Source organism: Pseudorasbora parva, chromosome 9 (genome assembly GCF_024679245.1).
Source record: "Pseudorasbora parva isolate DD20220531a chromosome 9, ASM2467924v1, whole genome shotgun sequence".
NCBI lineage: Eukaryota > Metazoa > Chordata > Actinopteri > Cypriniformes > Gobionidae > Pseudorasbora > Pseudorasbora parva.
The window spans coordinates 13,591,140-13,617,981 of NC_090180.1; the positions used below are offsets into that span (position 1 = coordinate 13,591,140).

A 26,842-nucleotide genomic window follows, 5' to 3' on the forward strand; every position below is an offset into this window, starting at 1 on the left:
TAATCCGTAGGGTTTAATATGGAGTTGGCCCACCCTTTACAGCTATAACAGCTTCAATTCTTTTGGGAAGACTTTCCACAAGGTTTAGTGTGTTTATGGGAATTTTTGATCATTCTTCGGGGAGCGCATTTGTGAGGTCAGGAACTGATGTTGGACCAGAAGGTCTCACTTACAGTCTGTGCTCTGATTAATCCCAGAGGTGTTTTATCGGGTTGAGGTCAGGACTCTGTGCAGGCCAGTCAAGTTACTCAACACAATACTCGCCCATCCATGCCTATAGACCTTGCCTCATGCACTGGTGCGCAGTCATGTTGAAACAGGAAGGGGCCATCCTCAAACTGTTCCAACAAAGTTGGGAGTATGAAATTGTCCAAAATGTCTTGGTAGGCTGAGGCATTAAGTTCCTTTCACTGGAACTAAGGGGCCAAGCCAAACCCCTTAAAAACAACCCACAACATTGCCAGCAGCCATATCACCCTGTAGCCCAAGAGGTTTCCCACTGAAGCTAAGCAGGGCTGAGCCTGGTCAATACCTGGATGGGAGACCAACTGGGAAAACCAGGTAGCTGCTGGTAGAGGTGTTAGTGAGGCCAGTAGGGGGTGCTCACCCTGTGGTCTGTGTGGGTCCTAACACCCCAGTATAGTGATGGGGACACTATACTGACAAAGAGCACCGTCCTTCGGATGAGACGTTAAACCGAGGTCCTGACTCTCTGTGGTCATTAAAAATCCCAGGATGTCTTTCGGAAAAAGAGTAGGGGTGTAACCCCGGCATCCTGGCCAAATTTGCCCATTGGCCTCTGTCCATCATGGCCTCCTAATAATCCCCATATCCTGATTGGCTTCATCACTCGGTCTCCTCTCCACCAATCAGCTGGTGTGTGGTGAGCGTTCTGGTGCAAAATGGCTGCCGTCGCATCATCCAGGTGGATGCTGCACATTGGTGGTGGTTGAGGACATTCCCCCCTTCAATGTAAAGCGCTTTGAGTGCCTTGAAAAGCGCTATATAAATCAAACGCATTATTATTATTATAATAACCTAATCCCCCTCCACCAAACTTTACACTTGGCACAGTGCAGTCAGGAAAGTACCGGTCTCCTGGCATCCGCCAAACCCAGGCTCGTCCATCAGATTGCCAGACAGAGAAGAACTCCAGAGAACACATTGTCACTGCTCTACAGTTCAGTGGCAGCGTACTTCACAGTACTGCATCTGACGCTTAGCTAAAAACAAAAAATGTTATGTGCTGAGGCCAGTGAAAATGTTGTCAGGGTAATTAAAAATCTAACCGGTCCATTAGGAAATATCACTGTGCCAAACCCTGCTTTTATATAATAAATAAATAAATAAAAAACTGACCACCTAAATCAATCAATAAATGTCTCTCTTTTGCATTTATACATCATTGGGGTAAAGAAAGAGCTGAGACAGGCAGACACACTGGAGAAATTTGACAACTGCTATTAGCAATCTGTCCAACTCAACTGCTATGCAAGTCAAACACTAGCTAACCCAAATATGTGCTTGTATTCTGGAAATAGGCCCAGAAAGCATCAAGCACAATCCACTACTCCCAGTCAACATCTCTTCTTCTTTTGGGCAAAACATTGTATGTAGACAAATGACAAATGACAAAAAGCACTGACAAGTTAAGTGCGACAAAAAGTCCAACATGGTGGACAAGGTGAGTGAAATTAATATACTGTCTCTATCTTGCTCTCTACGAAAAACTGTTGATAAAATCGTTTAGTGTGAATAAAAATGTATTATCCATTTCTGTGTGCTATGTATTTTAATGCTTAGAGTGTTGTTTTATCAATAGCTTAGCAACAAGTTAATAGCAAAATCAAAAAATGTTGGTCATAATGTTGGTTTAAAGTATTGATAAAATTGTTTAGCGAGAATAAAAATGTATTATCTTACTCAATATTTCAGTGTGCTATGTACTGTATTTAATGCTTAATAGAGTATCATGTGGTTAGCAGCAAGCTAACAGCAAACACTTTTAAAGCCGGAAGTCAAGTTCAATGCAGAGCTCCATCGTTGCATATGCAGAGCGTTTCAAATGAGGCTTCATGATGCTGCTTTAGAAAATTGCAGCCTATGTAGGCAGCATGCAACATGTCAGCTCGCTAGGTTTTGGAACAGTATTAGATGGAGCAATAAAACAGAAATGAGACAGACATAGAGAGAGAGAGAGAGAGAGAGATATGATGCCAGCTCTGTAGGTGTGTAGGTAGTGAGCTGACAAGCCTCCAAACCCCTCAAACTCAGTCAAGGAGGATCAGAAGACCTCCGCTGCACACTGTGCTGATAGATTTCTCATGCTTTTCACACTCAACAGGGAGGCGGGAAGGATGATATAGAGACAGATGCTGTGTGTCTTTGGAGATTACACAAGGCCAAAAGAGCAGTCTATTTATATTTCAAGAAACCAATGCGACACCTCATTAGCACTAAAAACATTGGACTGCGAGACACTGTTGCCTATTTAATGGAGACTCAACTTCATTTAATAGTTAAGGGAATTTATCACAGACTTCCTATTTGAACGGCCGCTGCTTTTGTTCAAAGCTCGCTTTTTTCTAGCCAATCATCTTAACGTACCATTAAATGGAAAAATAAATTGTTACTGGGCGAATATATTTTTACCCTAGACTCAAATGCATCGGCCCATTTAATACATCCTTTGGTGGACAGTGACGTATTTCTAGATGCAGATGCACAGACACACTCAAAGACACAGTGGCTCATTACAGATACACTGCACGTATGTGTGTCTCATCTATCACCCCTAAACAGCGCAGACTGATTATGCTCCCTGCTGGTGAATGGCGAGCACTGCATTGAGGTGCAGAGGGAATTGAACAGCCTGATAAATGCTGCAAGATGTAGTTTACAAGCTAGACAACAGCAAACGTTCAGCGTCAATGCTTGAAAAATGATTGGGTGAAAACAGCTCTGCTATAAATGTGAAGACCATAAAGAAGCCTTTAAGATTCAGGTGATGGCCGCACCTGTGGAATGTGAGTGACAGATTGATAAACAACGTCGGCTACACAAACCAGTGACAATTAATCACCGGTAGAGGGCAATCTAGAAAGCAGGAGGTAAACCACCACATCTGCAGGCATCAGACATGACCATATCCTCTCACTGAACTGCTTCAAGATACATGAGCGCTGTTATATTTGCAAATGTTTTCATATTGTTGGGGAAGATATGTGGAATTGATTTAAATACGAATCCAAATATGATTAAATCTATGCTTTATGTAGGTTAGTGCTGATGAAGCTGGTTGGCCAGCATGTTAACTGGAAAGTATGCCGCCTTTACGTGCTTTCTGAAATTTGATAATTCCCACTTCTGAAGTCGTGATTACGAGCTCATTCCATTCAAATTTTGAAATGGGAGGGCGTTCATGTGCAGCTTTTATTTAGGAAACTCGTATTTATGATAATTCCGAGAGCATGTGAATGCAGCATTAATTATGGTTGATTATGGAATTCTGGCTGGTTAAAGGTGCACTATGCGCTTTTCCGTCCGCTAGAGGGCGCCTGTACAAAACAAAGGCGTAGTTTGATGATGCCGAGTTTGAGCGCAGCATCAAAAAATTGAAAATAGGTCGATAATAGGTCTCGGGCAGAAATCATGTTCATGGATGCGATTATTAACATTACGGTAGTATTAAAGGTCCCGTTTTTCATGTGTTTTTGAAGCTTTGATTATGTTTACAGTGTGCAATATAACGAGTTCATGTTTCGTGTGTAAAAAAAACTGGATTTTACAATTTACTTATCTGTATACCGCTGTTTCCTCTGTCCTAAAAACGGCCTGATGATTTCCTTGTTCTATGAAGTCCCTCCTTCAGAAATACGTAACGAGTTCTGATTGGGCCAGCGCTTCCCGTGTTGTGATTTGACAGCAGCTTAGCACACGTTGCCCGGAAAGGTCCCGCCTCTTATGATAACGGGGAGATGCACGCGCTCAATGTGCGCTTCTCCGCGTGGGAGAGCAACAAGACCAAGCCCCCTTTTTGGCGTATTCTTGTGGGCGGAGGGTTAGTCAACAAACTGTTCTAGTGACGTCATTACAGCAAGAAAGTGCAGGGGTGTAGTCCAAACCGGCCGTTCGCTGTAGGCTTTGAAAGGGAACTTCTGTTAAATAAAATATCTCGCTTGGCATTGAACTTTGAGCTTTATAATTTTACAGGTATTATTTATGCTCTAACAGCAACATTACACACTAACTACAGTTTGAAAGATGGGGTCGCGAAGAATTTTGGATATTTTTCAGCAAAAATACTACATTGTGCACCTTTAGGTTAGTCAAAAAGCCTTGTTGGAACAAGAGCTTGTGAGTTGTGGCACCAATAGTGGATTCAGCTTCCCTAAATGCATGTATTCCTAAAAGCATGTATTCCTTTTACATATAAAGAAACAATGCTAATTGTGTTTCATTAGGCCCCGATAACACAGAATGCGTTTTTAAGGTTCGAAAACATGAGGCGCAGCAAGCGGTTAAAACGCGAGGCGCCCAGGGCGCATAAGCAGCACGCATAACGCTCTCTGCCAACCGAAATACATTAAAAAAAAGGCGTCTCTCGCTGCAAAACCGCGTTCTGTGTGATCGGGGCCTTAAGTTACATTAATCAGAGCACAGAACAGAAGTTGTGTTTATCTAAGGGGTGTAACCATAGCAACAGCTGCTTGATCGCTGTCTGTATTGGGTAGTACAATATCAATATGACAAAACATATCACACGATATGACAAAACATATTTTGATAAAAAAAATGTAAGTCACCATGAAATCAAAATTTGACAATTCTTACTGTTTTTATGGAATATTGCAATGTCTATTATAAATGTGTCATGATTATATTCTGTGTAGTTGTTCCTGTTGTGTCTTTTTGAGTTCTCATTAGTTTCTGATTAGTTCATCTTTGTTTAGCTGTTCCTCATTTACTACGTTTATTATATGCCTACTCCCTGTTCTGTTCTGTTCTTTGTCTGGTATTGTTTTCTACTTTTGCGTCTCTAGTAAAGTCTATTTTGAAGTGTTATCCTGTGTTTGTATTCTGCATTCACTTATTAATGTATTATTATTATATTAGTGTTAGTATTATTACACCGAGACCCGGATATTTTCATGGGTTGTCGTGAATACCTTTGAGTTTCTGTGTTTATGTCATGGCAGTAGTTTTTCTCAAATGAAACGGTGTGTGCGTCTCAATCAGCTCCCTAGTTCAGTAGTCAGGGCTCTGATAAGGACATAAATCAATGGGCTGATTCCCTGATCAGTACCCTGACTACTGAACTAGGGAGCTGATTGTGACGCACTCTGTAAAATGCTCATGAAGTGACTGCTCATGTGATCGCCATGCGCAAGTCTGTGTGTGTCTGTGTGTGTGGTAAATTAAACTGCACATCAGAGCCATTCATTCACACAGAGACGCAGGACATGCAGGATTTGTATTTAAAGGGACAGTTCACCCCAAAAATTGAAATGTGATGTTTATCTGCTTATCTCTAATGCATCCAAGATGTAGGTGTCTTTGTTTCTTCAGTAAAACACAAATTAAGATTTTTAACTTTAACCATTGCAGTCAGCCAGTCATAATGCATGCGAAGGGGTAACAACTCTATGGCTGCATTTACACTGCGGGTCTTGATTCACAATTCCAATTTGGTGAATATATTTTTTTTTTGACGACCCGCTTACATCATCTTTTAAAAGCGACCCGTATACGATATTTGCATTTACACTGTACACTGGTGAAACAGCCAAAGACGTTCTTAACCGGAAAAGGAAGTAAAACGGCGCAACATGCAATAGATGCAGACAAAATGATTATACGTTTTGCTGTCTGCACTTTTCCACACATCCACAAGGTCAGCAAAACAATTCTCTCGTAAGGCGGGGAAAAAGAGGAGAGCCCTTGACAGGGTTGCCAGGTTTTCACAACAAAACCCGCTCAATTGCAACTCAAAACTATGTTAAAGTAGCCCAATTCTGCAGGAAAATAGCAGACTTGGCAACACTGGCCCTTGATCGCAGTTCATGTCCACCTGAGTTGACTTCATTTGCCTCCGTCCTTTTTTTTCAATGACATACGACTTGCATTTACTGAGGAATATAATAATAAATTAAAATAATTAATAATTTGTTCAATTTATATAGAGCTTTTCAAGGCACTCAAAGCACTTTACATTGAATGGGAGAAACTCCTCAAACCACCAACGTGCAGCATCTACCTGGATGATGCGACGGCAGCCATATTGCGCCAAAGCGCTCACCACACACCAGCTGATTGGTGGAGAGGAGACCAAGAATATCAGATTTGACCGCTTGCAGACGCAAATGCACGTATCCGATTCAAATTTATTACCAGATTATTATCGCATTTATTACCACGTGACAGTGACCAATGTAATATCAAAGATGGCGGCATCCATATATCTGAAAAGTCTCATCACTTCTGACACAACAAGAGTCCAATTGACCCGCAATTTCCTCCCTCAAATCAGCATTTATATCTGGATGGATAGCTGAGCATTTGAGTCATGCATAGAACACAAAACTGACAGGAGTAGCTCCGGTAGAGAAATGGATTTTGGAAAATGGAAAATTTAACATTTACGGGTATGAATTTGATACCCGTAAATGTAGGGTCTGATCTATCATTTAAACACCACTTGTAAATATGATTAAAAATGGCAGTAAAAATAATTCTACATTGTTTATCCTTTTGATCTATCATTCAAACAATTCACAAAAATCTAACCTGCAAACAGGGATGTAATAACCTAGAAATCTAGACGCACCCTAGCGGCAGCAAATCTAATCCGCCCGCGAGTGTCTTCTAGCAACTCTCAATACCCTTCTGAGCTGTAAACGGCAAACTCTTGTCGGGCCAATCACATCGTGTATAGAGTCGGTGGGCGGGGCCATAATGACGACGGCCGAGTTGCGTTTGCGTGCTTCTAGTAAACACAGAAACTGACGAACGGCGGTCTTTCGAATCAGCTTTGACCGCGACTCTGGAAGACTTGGAGTTAAGCTTTTCTCGGAGAAAAGAACAAAGAACGGCACTGAAGTCATTCTTTAAAAGGGAAGATGTGTTTGAAGTTTTGCTGACCGGATACGGCGGAAGTTTAATCTATCAATGAGCTCCGTTTCACCTTCGTTGCTCTGGTTGGTGGTAGCGCTATCCTATCGCGTGCAAAGAGAGTTTGAAAGACAACCGTCTCATCCCGCCCTGTCAATGGTGAGTTCCCAGACCAAACATCTTGATGTGGGTCTGGCTTGTCAGGCTAGGGATGTAAAACATTAACTGCAAACAGGGATAAAAAGTACCCCATATGTCCTCGGCTAAAAATACAGCTGGATGTGGTTGTCACTCCCATAAATACCTAAACTGTGTGTAAACATAACTTTACTAATGACTCAAATACAGGCCTGACAACCGTTTTCTGCTGCTGTGTGATGTCATATTACCATATTCATAATTAAAATGCTAAAAACACTAAAAAATAAAGATGTAAAACATTAACGTGACGTCATCCTTTTGGATTACAGAATTACTAGAGGTACATACAGTGATGGTCAAAATTACTGGCACCCCTTGTAAATATTATTAAAAATGGCAGTAAAAATAAATCTGCATTGCTTATCCTTTTGATCTATCATTCACACAATTCACAAAAATCTAAACTTTCATTGAAGTAAAAGAATGGAAAGTCGAGGGGAAATAACATTATGAAATAAATGTTTTTCTCCAAAACACGTTGGCCACAATTATTGGAACCCCTAGCATTTTTTATGAGTAAAATATCTCCTAAGTATATTCACATTCATATTTGTTTTTAGCACACCAGGGTGACTAGGAAAATGAAATTGCCCAGCTATGATGTCTTGTTCCCAGGAGTATAAATATGAGGAAACACAAAGGCCAAATTCCATGAATCATTCATCACTAAGAGTAAAAGAATATAGTTCTGATGTGCAGCAAAAGATTGTCAGACACGACTGGAAATTCAAAAGGGACCTGGTTCTGTGGTCAGATGAAACTATAAAAAGAGCTTTTTGGCAGCAAACCACGAGATGTGTTTGGTGCAAACAGGGATAAAAAGTACCCCATATGTCCTCGGCTAAAAATACAGCTGGATCTTTATTGTTGTGGGCCTATTTTTTGCTGGAGGTCCTGAACATCTTTTTCAGATACATGGTATCATAGATTTGCGCAAATACCAATAGATAAAAAATAACAACCTGACGGCCTCGCTAGAAATTTTATAATGAGATGCAGTTGGGTCTTCCATCAGGACAATGATCTAAAACAAACATCAAAATCAACAAAACACAAAATGAAGCTTCTGCCATGACCATCCCAGTTCCATGATCTAAACCCTATAGAAAATGAGTGGGGTGAACTGAAGAGAAGAAGCGCCAACATGGATCTGGGAATCTGAAGGATCTGGAGAGATTCTTTACAGAGGAATGGTCTCTGAACCCTTTTCAAAAACTCATCAAGCAATATAAGAGAAGACTCAGAGCTGTAAACAGAGGTTGTAAAAAATATTTCATAAAAGGGTGCTAATAATTGTGGCTAACGTGTTTTGAAGAAAACATTTATTGCATAATGTGATTTACCCCCAACTTTTAATTATTTTACTTCAATGAAAGGTTATTTTTTGCTATATATATATATATATATATATATATATATATATATATATATATATATATATATATTTTTTTTTGATAGATAAAAAGGATAAACAATGCATATTTATATTTACAGCCATCTTTGATGATATTTACCAGGGGTGCCAATAAATCTGACCACCACTGTATCAGCTTAGGTAGGAGGGCATCTAAATATTGGCCTTGGAGTCAAGAAGATTGAGATCCACTGTGTTAAAAGGAGAGGAAAGTACGGCTGTTCCAATTGTGCAGGAAAAACATGAATCTTCATTCGAAGTTCTGCTGGTGCTGATTCCATGAGGGCCTGACCAAGAGTGTATATCACAGCAGCCAGAGTAAAGATCTGATCTTCAGTCAAATCCCTCCTACTTATCTCCAGAAATGGCCTTACCTAATCCCCAATTCCAGCACGTTCTCACTAACTCTTTCGCCTGCTGTCCTTTGTGACCCTTCTCCTCTTTCAATCCCTGCTGCCCTTCATCATTGTGGATTTGCTGGCTCTGCTTTCCTAGCTTTTCTCTGTAGCCACCACTGCAAATAGCAAGCTATGACGTTAGCACAACAGTCAGCACACACATATGTATACAACACACTCACCTTGACACTTGGCACAGGGATTCTTCTCATACTCCAGCAGTTCTGGAGCCTGGCCGCGCACACTGGTGGTCCTTCGCAGCGCTCCATCCTCGCGCAGGCGTGCCGCCTCCTCTTTGGCATAGGCCCCCAACTCCTGTGTATAGCGTCCATACATCTGAAAGTGAGACAGGAGTGAATGAAGATTTCACCTGGGAAAGGAAATGAGGGGAAACCAAGCCAAGAAGTGCTTCACTGAAATAATGTGCAACTTAACAGGCCGTTCAAAAACCCTTCAAATAAATGGAGGTAGTCTGTCAGGGTTTCCTGGCCCTGAGCACCCTCTCTGAAGCAAGGTGGCTGCAGCTTCATATTTCAATGCGATAGTGCTCTTTGTGAAATTAAGCATCCACATTTGGCCTAATTGGGCCATAGAAACATCCTGACCACCTGACTTAGGACAAGGGTTATGAATTGTTCATGTTGTTGATGTCTCATGCACATGTTCTTCAATCTTTCATGGAGGGCTGTAACTCTTCTATAGTTACTCTGAGCATGGAAGTAGGAGCATAATAGAACTGAACAGAGATGCTCCCACACACACCCCCAACACTCATTCCAATTCCAAGTCAATTTCTGGTTTGTTGCATTGGTTAGATTAATGATAATTAATAAGATAATTTACATGTTAAAACAAGGCACTAAATGCTTATTCATTCAAATATCCGGTTTTTATCAGATAAGTTATACAGTATTAAGATCAGATTAAAAGTTGAAGCGTTGCACATCCCAGACAGACTTTACTATAACTTTTTTCTGCATTTAATTTTTTGGTATGCAAGTACCAAGATTTTGGCAAGTAAAAAGATTTTTTCAAAGACACCGAGGTTGAAAGACACAACCCTCCAGAGGTTGCATTTATCAGCCACATACATTCCAAAGTAATGGATAATAGGGGCCTTCATGGATCGAACTTGTTTGTTTAGCATATCCCACAGATGCTCGATTGGATTGAGATCTGGAGAATTTGGAGGCAAAGTCAACACCTCTAACTTGTGCTCCTTAAACCATCCCTGAACTATTTTTGCTTATTGGCAGGGTGTATTATCCTGCTGAAATAGCCCACAGCCACCAGGGAATATCGTTTCCATGAAAGGGTGTACGTGATCTGCAACAATGCTTAGGTAGGTGGGTGGTACGTGTCAAAGTAACATCCACATGGATGGCTGGACCCAAGGTTTCCCAGCAGAATATTGCACAAAGCATCACACTGCCTCCGTCAGCTTCCCTTCTTTCTATAGTGAATCCTGGTGCCATGTGTTCCCCAGGTAAGTGATGCACACGCACCCGCCCATCCACATGATGTAAAAGAAAACGTGATTTACCAGACCAGGCCACCTTGTTCCATTGCTCCGTGGTCCAGTTCTGATTCTTACATGTCCACTATTGGTGCTTTTGGCAGTGGACAGGGTTCAGCATATGCACCCTGACTAGTCTACGGCTATGCAGCCCCATATGCAACAAACTGCGATGCAATGTGTGTTCTGGCACCTTTCTATCAGAACCAGCATTAACTTGAGCAATTTGAGCTATAGTAGCTAGTCTGTTTTAATGGGCCACACGAACCAGTGTTACCATTTTAAGTTAAAAAGGTTTTGATTTAAGCAGTTTCACTCTCCTTATTCTTGAGTTACATGATTTTCTATGTTAAATTAAGTATAATATAAGTATTTGTGCTTACAAATAATTTTTTTTTTAGGTTCAATGCTGTAAAAGTACATTTGAAAAAGGTCCACGGCAGGTAAATATCTCTTATAGAAACTATAAATAAAGTGCAATACTATATCTGTCATTTTTTAAATAGAAAAGGAAAAATAAGAGATAAAATTAAATTAAATGAAATGTAAGCTTTTTCTAAGCAGCTGGATAGGATGTGTATATCTATTCTCCTGGGGCTTCATACATTAAAGCTAACAGTTTCAGAAACAGTCCTGGTTGGCTGTGTTTCAAAGAGATATAGGAATGTAATACACCATCAGAATTTAAACTATGTTCACATTTTGCTGCACTGAGCTGTGATTTGTGGTAATGTCAAAATGTGACTAGTTTAAAACAGTATGGTTTATTCAGCGAATGATTTTCAATACAACTTCAGTTCCAAAAATATCTTGAAACTGAAACATCAGCATTTTCCAAGCACCCTGTTTGCCAATGAATATTTCATTAATAAAATAGTTACAGATTATTGCATACAGACCCATAAGCAAAATGAAATCTATACTTTTATCCTCAGGCTGCCCAGGCGATCTCAAGGAGAATGTGATTTAAATGAGCACTGAACTGTTCTTCTTCTCTAAACACAAATTACTGCTTGTTATTTGATAAAGATTATTATGTTTTGATGTTTTATGTTGTTTCTCCAAAACCCACAATCTATCGGTCTGAAAAACTGCATAAACAAATAACAACTTTAACGTTATAAGCTTATATAAGTTCTGTCTGGATATGGCTTTCAGTTAGTTGCAACACAATAGGAGACAGCACTGCAACACAATCCAGATACAAATTTACAAAAGGGCTGTTACTGATATAGCCATTGATCATAGCACCATAATTTTATGTCTAAGATTTAAAGCCAGTCAAACACTAAATAATATGAAAGAAATAAAGGAACATGCAAAAGATGTGCCAGCTTCTATTTCTGTTCACTTTTCTTACAAATCGCACATCCGAAATGTGACGCTCCTATCACAGGTGAGCTCCTGGACTCTCCAAGAAATTAAGAAAAGGGTTTAGGTGAGAAGCTGTGAAAAACAAGCTTTACCCAACAAAGCTGCCTCATCACATCATGCTCAACCCGTCAACACTTCAGAACACACTCACTTGATACAATAAGCCTTTAAAGTGTTCCCCTTCAGAATTCTAACGGTCAAACAGACCTGCGGCATAATGACCAGGAAGGGCGCTGCAGACGCCACACGCCAGCACCCGTCTCTGAGCAGTTAATGGGCAAACGGGGCACGTTTCTATATTCTATCACACAGCTGGTACTTTTTGTCCCATTAACCCTTTGACTTGTATGATCACACTGGTGTGATTGGAATGTTCAGTGCATCACGTGATGACCTGCTAACTAAAAATCTGCTTTCCCACTTTAAAATCGGTCAAACACTAAATAATATGAAAGAAATAAAGGAAATGTAAATTATAACAGATGGAGATCATATACAGGTTGTTCTTGAAAAACTATAACTGCCAATGATTAGTGAATTTTTACCATCTGTAAATATTTCTTAACCCTCATTAAAACTATATTTTGTATTATATTATGCTAAAATATTTTATCTGACATTTATATAATTTAGCTGTTTATCACAGTATATTTGTGACAAACAATGTAGGTCATTGTGACACTTGCAGCATCATGCACAAGATGTGCCAGCCTCTGCTTCTGTTCATTTTTGTGGCTTAACATGGGGAGTAATTGACATATGTGTTGCCACATGCAGTTCTGGAGGAAAATTAGACAGCCAAAATAAACGTATTGTTTGAGGTATGATTTGAATCAATATGGTTTGAATTATGCATATCACATCAGTGATGTTCAGACTCTTCTTACAATTCGATTTATTATTAACTTTTTATTTTATTTTTACTTGCCAAACCTAATTTTAGTTTGCATTTGAGTTCATCTTGGACCCTGCCTTGACATCTGATTATTGTGTCAATTTTTTTTTTTACACCAGAAATTGGAGAGTCTGTATTTTCTACCAATCAACTGCAAACTCACAATAATGGTTTCAACAATTTTGAACCCTTCAGCTAAATTCATATGATCTGTTCAATTGTATCATCATGACATGATTTTGTCCTCTGATAAAAAAAAACAAAACAATAACCCTCATGTGTGGGTGACGTCAGGGGGTATATTTTGAGCCCTTCCCACCCATTGTCCTCTGCCTTTCCCTATTCCTTTCTTCTCCCATCCCTCGTTCTTACAGTCAGATGCTCCCACACAGGCACATGCCCACGGTGCTAAAGATGGAGAGACAGGAATATTGGCAGGTCCGTTGTGTAGTGCCACAATCCCTCTCTCCCACTCCCTCCTCCTGTTTCTCCCTCTCTCTCTGTTCTATAAACACACGGCACTCTGATCTGAGGCGCTCTGCCGCCAGCGGCACATTGAGATGAGCATCACGATTCCAGCAGACTCTCTCTTCGCTCGCATGAGCAGGTGCAGTTCATAGAGAGAAAGCAGAGCAGCCCAGCGCAGATTGATCCACACCCTCCTCTTCCTCATCTGCTCCGTCTGCCTCGTTTCACACAACCTTTGCACCCCTTTGTCACTAATTCTAAACATCTACCCACCTGAAGCTGTCGCCCGACACGCGACGCCTAATCGCACCAAATCATCGTCTTCATCAGCTCGGCACCCGTCCATCCTGGACAGCTTGATATATTAGTCTGGCCCAATTAAACTCACCCACCATTTCCTAACAGAGTGACATTTAACCTTAGCAACACAAGCTGTCACATTCAATGACCTGCTGCGACCAATCAAATCGCAGGTCCGAAATGTGACGCTCCTATCACAGGTGAGCTCCTGACCTCTCCTAGAAATTAAGAAAAGGGTTTAGGCAACAAGCTGTGAAAAACAAGGTTTACCCAGCAAATGCTGCCTCATCACATCATGCAAAAACTGCACTTGATACAATAAGCCTTTAAAGTGTCCCCCCCCCTTCAGTATTCTAGCGGTCAAATAGACCTCCGGCATAATGAACAGGAAGGGCGCTGCAAACGGCACACACCAACACCCCTGTCTCTGAGCAGTTACTGGGCAAACGGGGCACGTTTCTCTATTCTTTCACAGCTGGTACTTGCTTTTTGTCCCATTAACCCTTTGACGTGTATGATCACACTGGTGTGATTTGAATGTTGAGTGTATAATGTGATAATCTGCTAAATTCAAATCTGCTTTCCCGCTTTGATTGGGCCAGAGCCAGAGACAGAGACAGACTCACACAGTGTTTCACAAGTGTATATCATAACTGTGCAGTGTTTTCAGCCACACAATAATTATTTTAGGTTTCAGACATTTAAATACTCTTATGTACGAGCATTTATAGCTTGCAAATTAGACACTGGTGTTGATGGAAGTGGCAATAATCCTTACAAACATAATTTGACAACACGTTTATGTGTTGTTGATGACAAAAAAAATTACGTCACAGCAAAAATTACATTGGTGAGCCGAGCGTAATTTGTATACTCAAAGTATACTTTCTACCTAATAAGGAATGATATTTGTTTTTAAAAAATTCATTTAATTTAATATATATATATATATATATATATATATATATATATATATATATATATATATATATATATATATATATATATATATATATATATATATATATATATATATATATTTAGATTTAGATTGTTTTGGGACATAATCAAGATGTAAATGCTACAGAAGGCTTAAAGGGATAGTTCATCCCAAAATTTAAATTTGATTATTATCTGCTTACCCCCAGGGCATCTAATATGTAGGTCTTTGTTTTTTCAGTAGAACACAAATCTCCAACCATTGCAGTCTGTCAGTCGTATAATGCATGTGAATGGTAACACATGAGAGTATGAGAACTATAAGAGTAAAAAAAAAAACATGCACATACAAATCCATATTAAACCCTGTGGCTCGTGACAGTCGTCACCACATGATCGCTGCCTGTCAGTGAGGTCAATATACATGATGCACAAGAGACATCACTTCCAGCACTTGCCTAAACTATACGCTAGATTGTGTACAGACCTCACTAACTGGAAGTGATCATGCGCTGAAGGCTGTTGGACATAGTGGTGTATTAGAGGTAAAAAAATTATATAAATACTGTTCGGTTTTTTGCACAAAATGATCGTTTCATGTCTTAAGACATCAATGTGTCATCACGAGCCACAGGGTTTAATATGGATTTGCAAGTGCATGTTTTTTTACCCTCATATTTCTTATACTCATGTGTTACCATTCACATGCATTATACGACTGGCACACTGCAACAGTTGGAGTTCTTCATCTTCATTTGTGTTCTACTGAAGAAACAGTCACTTATATCTTGGACGCCCTTAGGGTAATCAAATAAACATCAAATTTTCCTTTTTGGGTAAACTATCCCTTTAAGGAATTAATATCTAACATAATGGTTTTACAATTTACAACACAATGCATTTTAGATGGGTCCTATTATGCTTTTTGACATTTGCAACTTAATGTTGCTGTTTAAAGGGGTACTTCAGCAATGGGAAGATAAAACTGTATGTGAAATTATTTGTGAATTTGGTGCTTTCTAGACTGAGAAAAGACATGGGGATGAAAGACAACAATTCCCAGAATGCTTAACTGCCCTACGAGGCCACCCCCAAAGCCACCGCTACTGAATCACTGTGACTGGATAACTTTCCCACCACGTTCATTTTCATAAAATCAGTTCAGTTAGAGAACAGACACTACAATTCCAAACTTAACGTGTCTGTTCAATATAATGAGTGAGTCGCCGCGCTAGTGACACACGAGCTGAATGAGCTCTCCTGATGAGAGCTGAGGTAATCGCATCTCGCTTTGCTCCGCCAGCCGCTTCGTTTACATGAATGGATTTATTTTCTTGAAAAAGTTTTTTAAAACACAAAAAAGTTTTTTAAATACAAAGAGTGGCTTTCTAAGAACTGGTAACATGTTAAATGTTTCCTCTTTATAAGCACACTCTTATATGTCACTGACCTGTACATTTATTGGTACACAGCTAGCAAGTATGCTAATATTCTCAAGGAATGTTTTAGGTGGATAGGAGTGGTCTGTGGCAAAGATCTCTCTGAAGGGGTCTAGAGTGCAAATGGAACCTTTTACCACTTCTGCCTCAGAGCCTTTAGCCAGTCGTCTGAGAGCATCAAGTGCCCTGTCCTGTGTCGCTAAGGCAGGTGCAGCGATCCACTACAGGCTGAATGGAATGTAATAGCCACTGCAATTAAATATGGCTGTACAGTGCAAAAATGTTGCAGTCCATTTTGATTGTAGCTTGTCAGACTATGCCATATAACCCACGAAAAGATCTTGCATGATGCCAACTGTACTGTGTTTTTATGTCAACTGTACAATATGCATCCTAGCTAAGACTTTAGTCATGATTGACAGGCATGACTGGGCGTTTTACAGTCCCCATCACAATCTGACATCCTTATTGACATGCAAAATTTAAAATGGGCTGCCAAACCAAAGCGTCAGTGGCTAGGACTTAGACTCAAGATCATTTTGATAGAAGATAACTTGAAGGCAGAAAGACATTTGTGTTTACCCCATCATATAAACAAGTATTTTCAATCAGACTTCTCTATTCCTGTCTGTCTCTTTTGGTCTATCCCACCAAACAAAAGACTTTTTTGTTTTTTAAAACTCTTCATTTAGTAAGATTTAGATGACGTTTTCCTCAAGGGGATTCAAAACAAGGTCAAAATTTACTGTTATTACTCATAGACTGTAAATTAATATGGACGTAGTGTCCGTGACGTCACCTGTAAGTTTCTGAAGAGCATTTTTGAAGCCTTTGCCATCTTGGCAGCGTGTCACTTCTGGATAACTGAAAATGGGCAAAGAAGTGGGATGAGAGTGGAGCTGAGGTACTTGATTGCTGAAACCAAATACATAGGCAGAAAAAAACACAGCAAAATCTTAAAAAGTGTCTTCAGCTTAGCCAACTGTACAGTGAACCGGGGAAACAAATAAAAAGCACATGTTTTTCAGTTAAAAAAATTAAATTATATACACATATACATTTACATATACAATTTTTATATACAAACACACACACACACACACACACAGACACACACACACACACACACACACACACACACACACACACACACACACACACACACACACACACACACACACACACACAGGTGCTGGTCAAATAATTAGAATGTCATCAAAAAGTTGATGTATTTCAGTAATTCCATTCAAAAAGTTAAACTTGTATATTATATTCATAATTACACACAGAATGATATATTTCAAATGTTTATGACTTTTCATTTTGATTAATATAACTGACAACTAAGGAAAATCCCAAATTCAGTATCTCAGAAAATTTGAATATTACTTAAGACCAATACAAAGAAAGGATTTTTAGAAATCTTGGCCAACTAAAAACTATGATCATGAAAAGTATGAGCATGTACAGCACTCAATACTTAGTTGGGGCTCCTTTTGCCTGAATTACTGCAGTAATGCGGCGTGGCATGGAGTCGATCAGCCTATGGCACTGCTCAGGTGTTATGAGAGCCCAGGTTGCTCTGATAGTGGCCTTCAGCTCGTCTACATTGTTGGGTCTGGCATATGGCATCTTCCTCTTCACAGTACCCCATAGATTTTCTATGAGGTTAAGGTCAGGCGAGTTTGCTGGCCAATTAAGAACAGGGATACTATGGTCCTTAAACCCGGTACTGGTTGCTTTGGCACTGTGTGCAGGTGCCAAGTCCTGTTGGAAAATGAAATCTGCAGCTCCATAAAGTTGTTTAGCAGCAGGAAGCATTAAGTGCTCTAAAACTTCCTGGTATACGGCTGCGTTGACCTTGGACCTCAGAAAACACAATGGACTAGGGCTGCAGCTATCGATTCTTTTTGAAATCGATTAATCTAGCACTTAATCGATCGATTAATCGGATAATAACTTTTTTCTTTATTAAAGAGTAATACAAAATATATAAGAGAAAATAAGACGGCTATCTTAAAATTAAAAATCTATTAATTTATCTATTATTAAAATCTAATTTGTTTTCTTTTTAGAAAAGTTAAGTTTTATTGCTGAAATTCCATTTATTAATAACTGTGAAACTAAACAATTTTAATGCATACAATCGCCATATTATATCATTTAAAAATCTATTTCAAATTACTTTTTTATTTCAATCTAAAACTAAACCTACAACCAATAAACCAAAATAATAGTAGGCCTAATATAACTTAACTTTTATGTTTCAGCTTCAGCGCAGGCATGGCATAAGCCTTTACTGTCTTCTGAAAGCTTTGTGGCTTTTGTAAGAAGCAAAAAATATAGGACAGGGTAACTTGAAATAAGAACAATAGATGGCAGATCAGCTCTAACATCACCAAATCAGCTGTTAAAAACAAACCATCCATCCGCACCTGATCGTCACAACTTCAAATCCTATGAGTTAAACGCGATGCTATCATCACATATCAGCTACACTGAAGTAGTTTGCTTAAAAAAAACTTGTTTGGCAAAATAACATTTCTTAACCTAAACCAGGGTTGATACAATATCATTATCATCACATGAGGAGTAGCCGCTGGAGCGTGAGCAAACGCGAGAGATGTGTTTGTATTTAGGCTAATTCAGATAAAGTACATCACACACAGGCTACAAATCTACATTTTGAGCTAATTATTCATCATTGTAACACAGCTTGTTTTATTAAGGTAGTAGCTAGAAATATGACTAAAGTGTGAGATTTAAATTACACAAATCAATTAAAACACGCAGCTCTGAAAGCACCAGCGCTGCTAATCACAAACACACACGCATACTGTACAGACACGTTACAGCTTCTGATGTTTGTTGCGCCTAGCGTTGAGAATATTTCAATGGTGTATTTTGAAGATATTATCAAGTATATTATCAAGATCGTTTCATGTCTTAAGACATCAATGTGTCATCACGAGCCACAGGGTTTAATATGGATTTGTAAGTGCATGTTTTTTTTTACCCTCATATTTCTTATACTCATGTGTTACCATTCACATGCATTATACGACTGGCACACTGCAACAGTTGGAGTTCTTCATCTTCATTTGTGTTCTACTGAAGAAACAGTCACTTATATCTTGGACGCCCTTAGGGTAATCAAATAAACATCAAATTTTCCTTTTTGGGTAAACTATCCCTTTAAGGAATTTAAATATCTAACATATGGTTTTACAATTTACAACACAATGCATTTTAGATGGGTCCTATTATGCTTTTTGACATTTGCAACTTAATGTTGCTGTTTAAAGGGGAACTTCAGCAATGGGAAGATAAAACTGGTGCTTTCTAGACTGAGTGTATATAAAGTCTCATTAAAGATTTCACACACATCACAAATGACAGTGATCCATGTGCAAAGCTGCAAACTCCATCGCATTCATGTGTTTGGAGTTGCTCGTATCTACTCAGCTGATGCACGAATTACCTCAAATGAAACTTAAATTAACCTTAATATTCAGTGTCACATCCTGAAGCTCAACACACAGTTGTCTTCATTTAAAAATAGTGAGACAATCACAATCATTCAAATATACTCCAGGGTTTCTACTGCTAAAAGCCATATGCTAATCGCTGAAGTAACCCTTAAATGCCCTTGAACACAGAGCTCTATGGACAGCCAGCTTCTTTTGCAATTACCTTTTGTGTCTTGCCCTCTTTGTGCAAGGTGTCAATGGTCGTCTTTTGGTAGCCTACAGACCTGCTATTTGTTGACTACAGAACTAAACTGAGAGACCATTTAAAGGCCTTCGGGTGTTTTGAGTTAATTAGCTGATTAGAGTGTGGCAATATTAATTGAACCTTTTCACAATATTCAAAAAAATTCTGATACTGAATTTGGGATTTTCCTTAGTTGTCAATTATAATCATCAAAATAAAAATAAATAAACATTTGAAATATATCAGTCTGTGTGTAATGAATAAATATAATATACAAGTATCACTTTTTGAAACTTGTATATTATTAGTGAAATAAATCACCTTTATTGTACATACATACATACATACATACAACACATTTTGCCAGTATGTGTTCCTTAAGAATTGAACCCAAGAATTGTGTGTCAAACTGCCAAACTGCTGAAATTACGTGGCATTGGCGATCCGAATCATGAATCAATCTGCTGATTCATGACCATTTGAATCTTTATTTGAGGTTTGAAAACAAACGCAGAAGAGAAGACAATGCTGAATAAAGTCGTAGTTTTTGCTATTTTTGGACGAAAATTTATTTCCGATGCTTCAAGAGATTCTAATTAACCAACTGATGTCACATATGGACTACTTTGATGATGTTCCCTTTCTGGACATGGAGTATAGTATGCCCACACTTAACATTAGGATGAGTCATTAATGACATTAATATCATTTTTGGGTGAACTAACCCTTTAAGAAAGTGTAATGCCTTTCGCATGCTACGTCCTATGTCAATTACGTTTTTATTTCACAAGTTGAATACGGAATGTGGTCTGGCGGGGGCTAGATATTTTACTTTATATGTGATGCACTTTTTGGGGCTTAATATAACAGATTGTATTCACTTGAAAGAAGAATGTCATATACATTATATACATCTACAATGGCTTGAGGGTGAGTAAATCATTAGATAATTTTCTGTATTAGGTTTACTATTCTTTTAATTAATTAACTGTTTTATATTTTAATAATATATTTTTAAATGTAATTTATTCCTATAATGGCAAAGCTGAATTTTCAGCCTACATTGTCACATGATCCTTCAGAAATTATTCTAATGTCCAAGAAACTTTTATTATTATTATCAACTTGAATCAACTTGAATTATCAGTTGTACTGCTTAATATTTTTCTTTGATGAATAGAAAGTTCAAACAACAGCCTACCCGAAACAATATGCAACAAAAATACAAATTATTTGACTGTCACTTTTTGATAAAATTGAATGTGCTTTGCTGAAAATACACAGGTCTAGTTTTATTTAGTAGTGAAAACAAGGCAGACTACTCTCAAGAATTAAAATAAAACCTACTTTAGCTCCAGGCTTTAAATTATAATTTGCAGACATTCTTGATATGATGTTATCAAGCAATTTTGGGCAAATTCCTTGCCGGGGCATTTGATATCACATCTCCACGAGCAAGCATATCAAGATCCTCCGTGTCAGACTTTCTTTAATATATATAATGGAAAATTAAGACAAAGGGTGTATTGGATTAGCATTTATCAGAGCCAGAAGATTTACAAAACCAACCTCTATCAGCAAGCAGAACTCCTCGTTTCCCCAAAATATCCCATGCAAGAAAAAAAAAAAAAGAATTAAGGCATTGATCCCATTACACTAATGACTCCTCTGCAATCCACCACACCTGGTGTGGGCCCATTTGACATTGAGCCAGAATGAAGAATATTAAAGAAATGTGTAATATCTTTTACCTGAGGTGTTCTATTAAATTACAGTGGTTCAGGGCCAAATAGTGTTTCAGATGCTTGGATGGAGATCATGCGACTAAAAGCTTATGTGGGATTAAACTGCCTTCTTTAATCCATTTTGCAATCAAATAGGTATGGCTGTCATTAGAGCTGTTGCCTTGCCTGCTTAAGGTTATTCATTGCTTCATTTGTGGGGGGAAAAAAATCATAAATGGGGTAGTCAAATCATCTTGCTGAGTGATGAATAGCCACTTCAGCATATCTTTCATCTAAGAGCGTATGAACACTGCTGATCAATTTACATGCATGCATGAACAAAATGCAGGTAGTACCACTGGCTGTTAAAGACTTTCCACCCCTATATCTCTCTTTTTCCGTGGTTCGTAGGTGAAGTGTGAGGTCATTACCATCTTCCTGCTTTAGTAAGTGCACTGTAAAGATCCTCTAGCGGTGCTAAAAGCATAATCACATGTCTGTGACTGCAGGCACCATGCTGGTTATGTGTGGGGAGGCTGATGTCACACTGTAGGACACGTATCCATAGCACATCTCTACACTCTTTGATCTCATCGGTGGCCAAAATCCTCCTCGCCTTGATGGAAGAAACTGGCAAGCTCTCTAAAAGTATCTGCTCTTGCATATCCTCAATCTTAAAACCCTGAAAGGTCAAAACCAAGGGTCAGACACATTCCCTGCACAATCTGAGGTGGAGTATTAAGAGACAGTTCACAGAAACATTTTAATCATCATTTACTTCTATCCTTATCATACCAACTCATTTCATTCCATGAAACACAAAAGCAGATGTTAGGCAGAATTTTCAAACTTTAGATGTGATAAGAATGCTCAGTGCATCATACAGACTATATCAATTGATGATGTGTTTAGTCATATCAGATACACATTTTGTAGGTATTAGGTAGCTATAAAATTTACTCTATTCCTCTCTCACTTCACCAGGCACTTACTTTTTAATGTATTTTAGGAGAATAGGATGATATAATCTGTTGTAAATCCAACAGGATTATAGTTATAAATTATAGATTAGCTAACATGATCATAAAGGTTTATAATAGTAATAATGTGAAAAATAAGATACGTTCAAAAATAACAGTCGCCTTAAAAACTCATGCTATAATTTTTTTCATTTACATGTGAAAGGGTTCAAATTAAATAATCCATGTGGCTTTTGCATTACACTCAACAAGTGTTCTGAAGCCATATATTAGCATATTTACAGTCACAATCATTTTTTCTGTATTCGTTGATGAACAGAAAAAGAATAGCATTTATTTGAATCTTTTGTAACATTTAATGTTTTCACTATCATTTTTCACCAATGTAATGCATTCTTGCAGAATAAAATAATTAATTTTTAATTTAAATGTATACGTAAGGGATTCTGTGCAGAGGAAACCACCCTATGCTTTGCGTCAGGCAGCGCCTCCATAGCTGTGGATTATACCAAGGTCATTTGCCAGCACAAAGACGTTATTGATTTTTGCAGCACAATATTTGATCATAAGGTTAAAAGTGACAGATTCAACGGACTTGGAACTACCGGTGCATTAAACTATTTCATGGCACACCTTTCAGCCAATCAGATTTGAGTATTCAGACAGACCATCGTATAAACAAAACATTTTGAAAGCACTTTTATGTGCCATTTTGTCATTTGGAAGTCACCACTTTTTTTAATGGAAAAAAACATCTCAGTTTCCTATTCACATAAGAAAAAAACTATGGAATGGCACAAGGTGAGTAAATAATGACAAAATGTATTTGTCATCGTCTGTCATTTTTGGGTGCACTATTCCTTTAACTGCCACTGCTCTTGCAGTCCTGACTAATGTCTTCTCTGACTCAACCAGATTCACCAGCACACACGCAATCCCTATTTTACTCAACCTATCTTTCAGCAGTACCATCAATTATCCATCCTCACAGACAGATTTTCCATATAAATTTCCATAGAAAAGGTGCACCTGGTTTCTGCCACTGTTTGCCTCCAGACTGACACCTGTCAGTAATCTCTACTCAGCTCTTATCCAGTTCTCATATGTAAACCTCTGCCAGAACTGCAGCATTTCAAAAATGCTGGATGGATTTTTTATGGATTGAATTCTGCCAGTGATCAGACAGGGTGATAGCAGAGCCTCTCTACCGGTTCATGCAGATGGGGCAGTGACAGAGTAGTGATGTGTGCTAAAGCTAGGAGGAAAGTGTCCCCAAGCATGCTATTTTTGCTGATGGCTTGGGGGAAGAACATCTGACCTGGCTCTATTGAGGAAGCAGAAATGTAAGCTTCATGGTTCTTTCCCTTCTTCTAAACAATACAGAATTTTTTTCCAAACGTACTGCTAGTGCAGATGAGAAGGTTTGGAGAGAAACAGATTATTTGCGCTGAGGGGAAAAAAAAATTGCAAATAGTGTGGGTATGTGCAATCGAAAGCTGCAAGATACAAAAGGCCACTAAAGAGCAGACTCGCTGCACTTGTGATGCCCTTACCTGCAAGACCATTTAAAAAGGCCCTTTGAGAAGTTAATATCGCCAGTGCAATCACGAGTTTCAGTTCAGACATGAATCACTGAGCAAGGCCACTCTTCTTAAAAAACTGACACTACTGAATGCGATATTTGAGCATTTAGACTCCGAAAATGTGAGTCACAGAAGCATAGCAATATCCCTGGAGAAAAACAATAAAAAGACAATAAAATACAGCAAGCTTGTGTATACTGAAAGAAAAACAAACAGGCATGGAAAAGCACACAGACTAATCCTCCTTTGGCCAAATGTGTCCAGACCCGTGTCTGGCAGTGCAGCGAAGCACATCGTGAGGACAGTAAATGATAAAGACATCAATCAGAACGAGACCCAACCCCTGGTCAAAGGGAAAGGTGTTGAAACCGCAAGTCTCCAGCCACCATTTTGTATAGCGCTGTATTGATCCTCTCGCCGATAAGGAAAGCAGGGCCAGAAAAAAATGTCCCAGTTTCATTCATCACACACATAGACACTATGGAACACATCGTCTGGCCCTGCAGGGAGAAAGGCTGCTCAGAAATAGCCTGAACTCAAAAAGACAAGATACGCATGCAACACATGGATCCGAGTGCGGCCACTTCACGCCTACCTTCATTATGCAAACACATTTGTCATAACAGTGCAAAAAAACTTGCTCAGATAGATGGATGTTAGTGGGAGGGGTGAAGCAGGGGATTTTGGCGCAGAATGAGAAGACTATACCCCATGCCGACCGTTTGAACGTGTCCTTCTCCAGTTCTCCTCCTCTTCACATCACATCTGCCTATATAGAGATATCTGTCAAGTGCTCCAGGGTACAGCTGTCAATCACAGTATGACAGAAATGGGAGGGGGGGAACTGGTGCATGAGTCAATTAATATTCTGAGTGGATCTACATTTAGTCCACAAGTACAGGAGAAGGGGGGATGAAGCGGAGACTTTGATGATGCCCTTAAACTTGAAATGAGATTGAACTCAATGCAAATGATGCCATTAGTTATGCTTCAAATGTTATTGTGGGAAGAATTACCACCTATATCAATATACAGATGACTTAATTAACTGGAAACGGCATATGTTTGATACAATTGTCGCACACATACTTTAAATATGAACCGTCTTTTACACTTCTGGCCTAACATTACAACAATTCAGGCTATTACTTTCTCGCCATTCAACCATGTATTATCCTCTACTTAAGCAATTCAAAGGGTAATTTTATTCATAACTTAAATCCACACTTACACTTACTGAATCATAGTTATACAAACCTCTGCGGATAAAAAAAGCTCTTTTTCGAGATAAAATGTAATCACGTTGACCCGCGATACTCACCAGAGTTTGCTGGTACTGAAGCACGCGCTGGTGGGCTCGGTCTCGCGCCATAACGTTGAATACAGCGGGAATTGAGTATTTAAAGGCGATAAGGTATTCCCAAACGCCACAAGATCACCTCCGCATCACTGAGACGCGATTCAACAAGCAGCATGAACTGAGTAACAGGTCTTTCTCCGCATAAAACAGCCCAGCAGCTCATCCAGCTGTCGAATGAACTCTTCCCTGTGCCCGCGCGCGCGCTGCAATACGCCATAACGCACTGAAAACTCGCTTTGTGTGGGAAGACAGGGGTTACTACACTCCATACCTGTTGACTCGTTTGTCAAAAATCAATAGATGTATTTTATCCCGCTGTGTGACTAATCGCCATTTTGCACTGTGAACTCAAGCACTTACTGCGTACGAGATACCAGGGCTTTAATGGCTTTATGACTAAGTTTTAAACGAACAATGCAATTCTGTACCAAGCCAGGAAGATGAAGTTTTGTTTTAAGTTCATACAAAGTTACTAAATATCTACTACATTTCGTTACTGGGATGCTGTAAAGTGCATCCTCACTTAAAAACCTGTGGTGAGCAGTTCATTACACCACTCATTAACATTACTTGTGCTTACAGTAAATACTAAATATAGATGCATAGGCTGCATTTCAAGCTCGGCCCATGCAGCAGCTCAAAGGCTTCACGGGATGAAAAGGCAGAATTCCTTGGAGAGAGTGAAAGAAACCAATAGGTTGTTAAACAGATTTCCCTACAGAGATAGAAACTGGTAGGCTGCTTTTGGGCTCAGTAACAGGTCCACTGCCAGCTCAGGGAACAGCAGGAGCACAGGCTGGGATGAAATATGAATGTATCACTGTGAATTCTGACAGTTTTCTTGCAACACTGCAGTGTTTTTGTGTATGTGTTCAAGCTCACTCTCTCTTCCATCCATGTATGCTCAAACATACAGACCTAACTCAAAATCTTTGCAACTGATATAAACAACATGTCTTTGTTTGTGCAGTGGTCAATCAAAATGATGATTGCAAAATACAGTCATATCTGTTAATCTAGCCTACCTCTATCACTTGTGTCACTGGTTAAAGCTTTTGGATTAAAATATCCAAAAAAACACTAGAACAATATTTAGTTTAATTGTGTTCTTACATTGCCCAACATGGTTTCAAGAATGTTTAAATCCAGAGAAATAAGCAATTTTAACCAGGACACAGATCGTGTCTGTGCGTCTCCTATTAATACATCTTATATGCGTTACTCTCAATTTCTGTTTTTATTTTGTAGAAATCATGGAAACACCAAAGACGCTTGAATATATTACGTGTTTTATTGGACTGTTTGGATACATTAATTGACAGACAACTAATTATCGTTATAGCTCAACACAGTTTCTTGATTTACAGCGAGTATCATGTTTTACCAAAAAACGCCTAATATCAACCTAGCCTATTGCAGTGGGCAAC

General features: G+C 39.0%; 1 protein-coding gene across 7 annotated transcripts in view; it reads right to left on the reverse strand.

Moving 5' to 3' along the window:
• Positions 1–26,842, reverse strand: part of clcn2a (chloride channel, voltage-sensitive 2a) — a 53,741-nt gene that overhangs the window by 23,716 nt on the left and 3,183 nt on the right. For 3 of the 7 annotated variants that reach the window (XM_067454010.1, XM_067454011.1, XM_067454015.1), the window contains exons 1-2: positions 25,377–25,641; positions 9,306–9,459 (exon numbers count right to left, since the gene is read on the reverse strand). In XM_067454010.1, the coding sequence (XP_067310111.1) occupies positions 9,306–9,459; positions 25,377–25,427 (205 nt within the window). In that variant the 5' untranslated portion in view covers positions 25,428–25,641. Of the gene's footprint in view, positions 1–9,305; positions 9,460–25,376; positions 25,642–26,842 lie in introns of those variants that run through there. The other 4 variants (XM_067454012.1, XM_067454009.1, XM_067454013.1 and 1 more) reach the window with 2 other exon arrangements.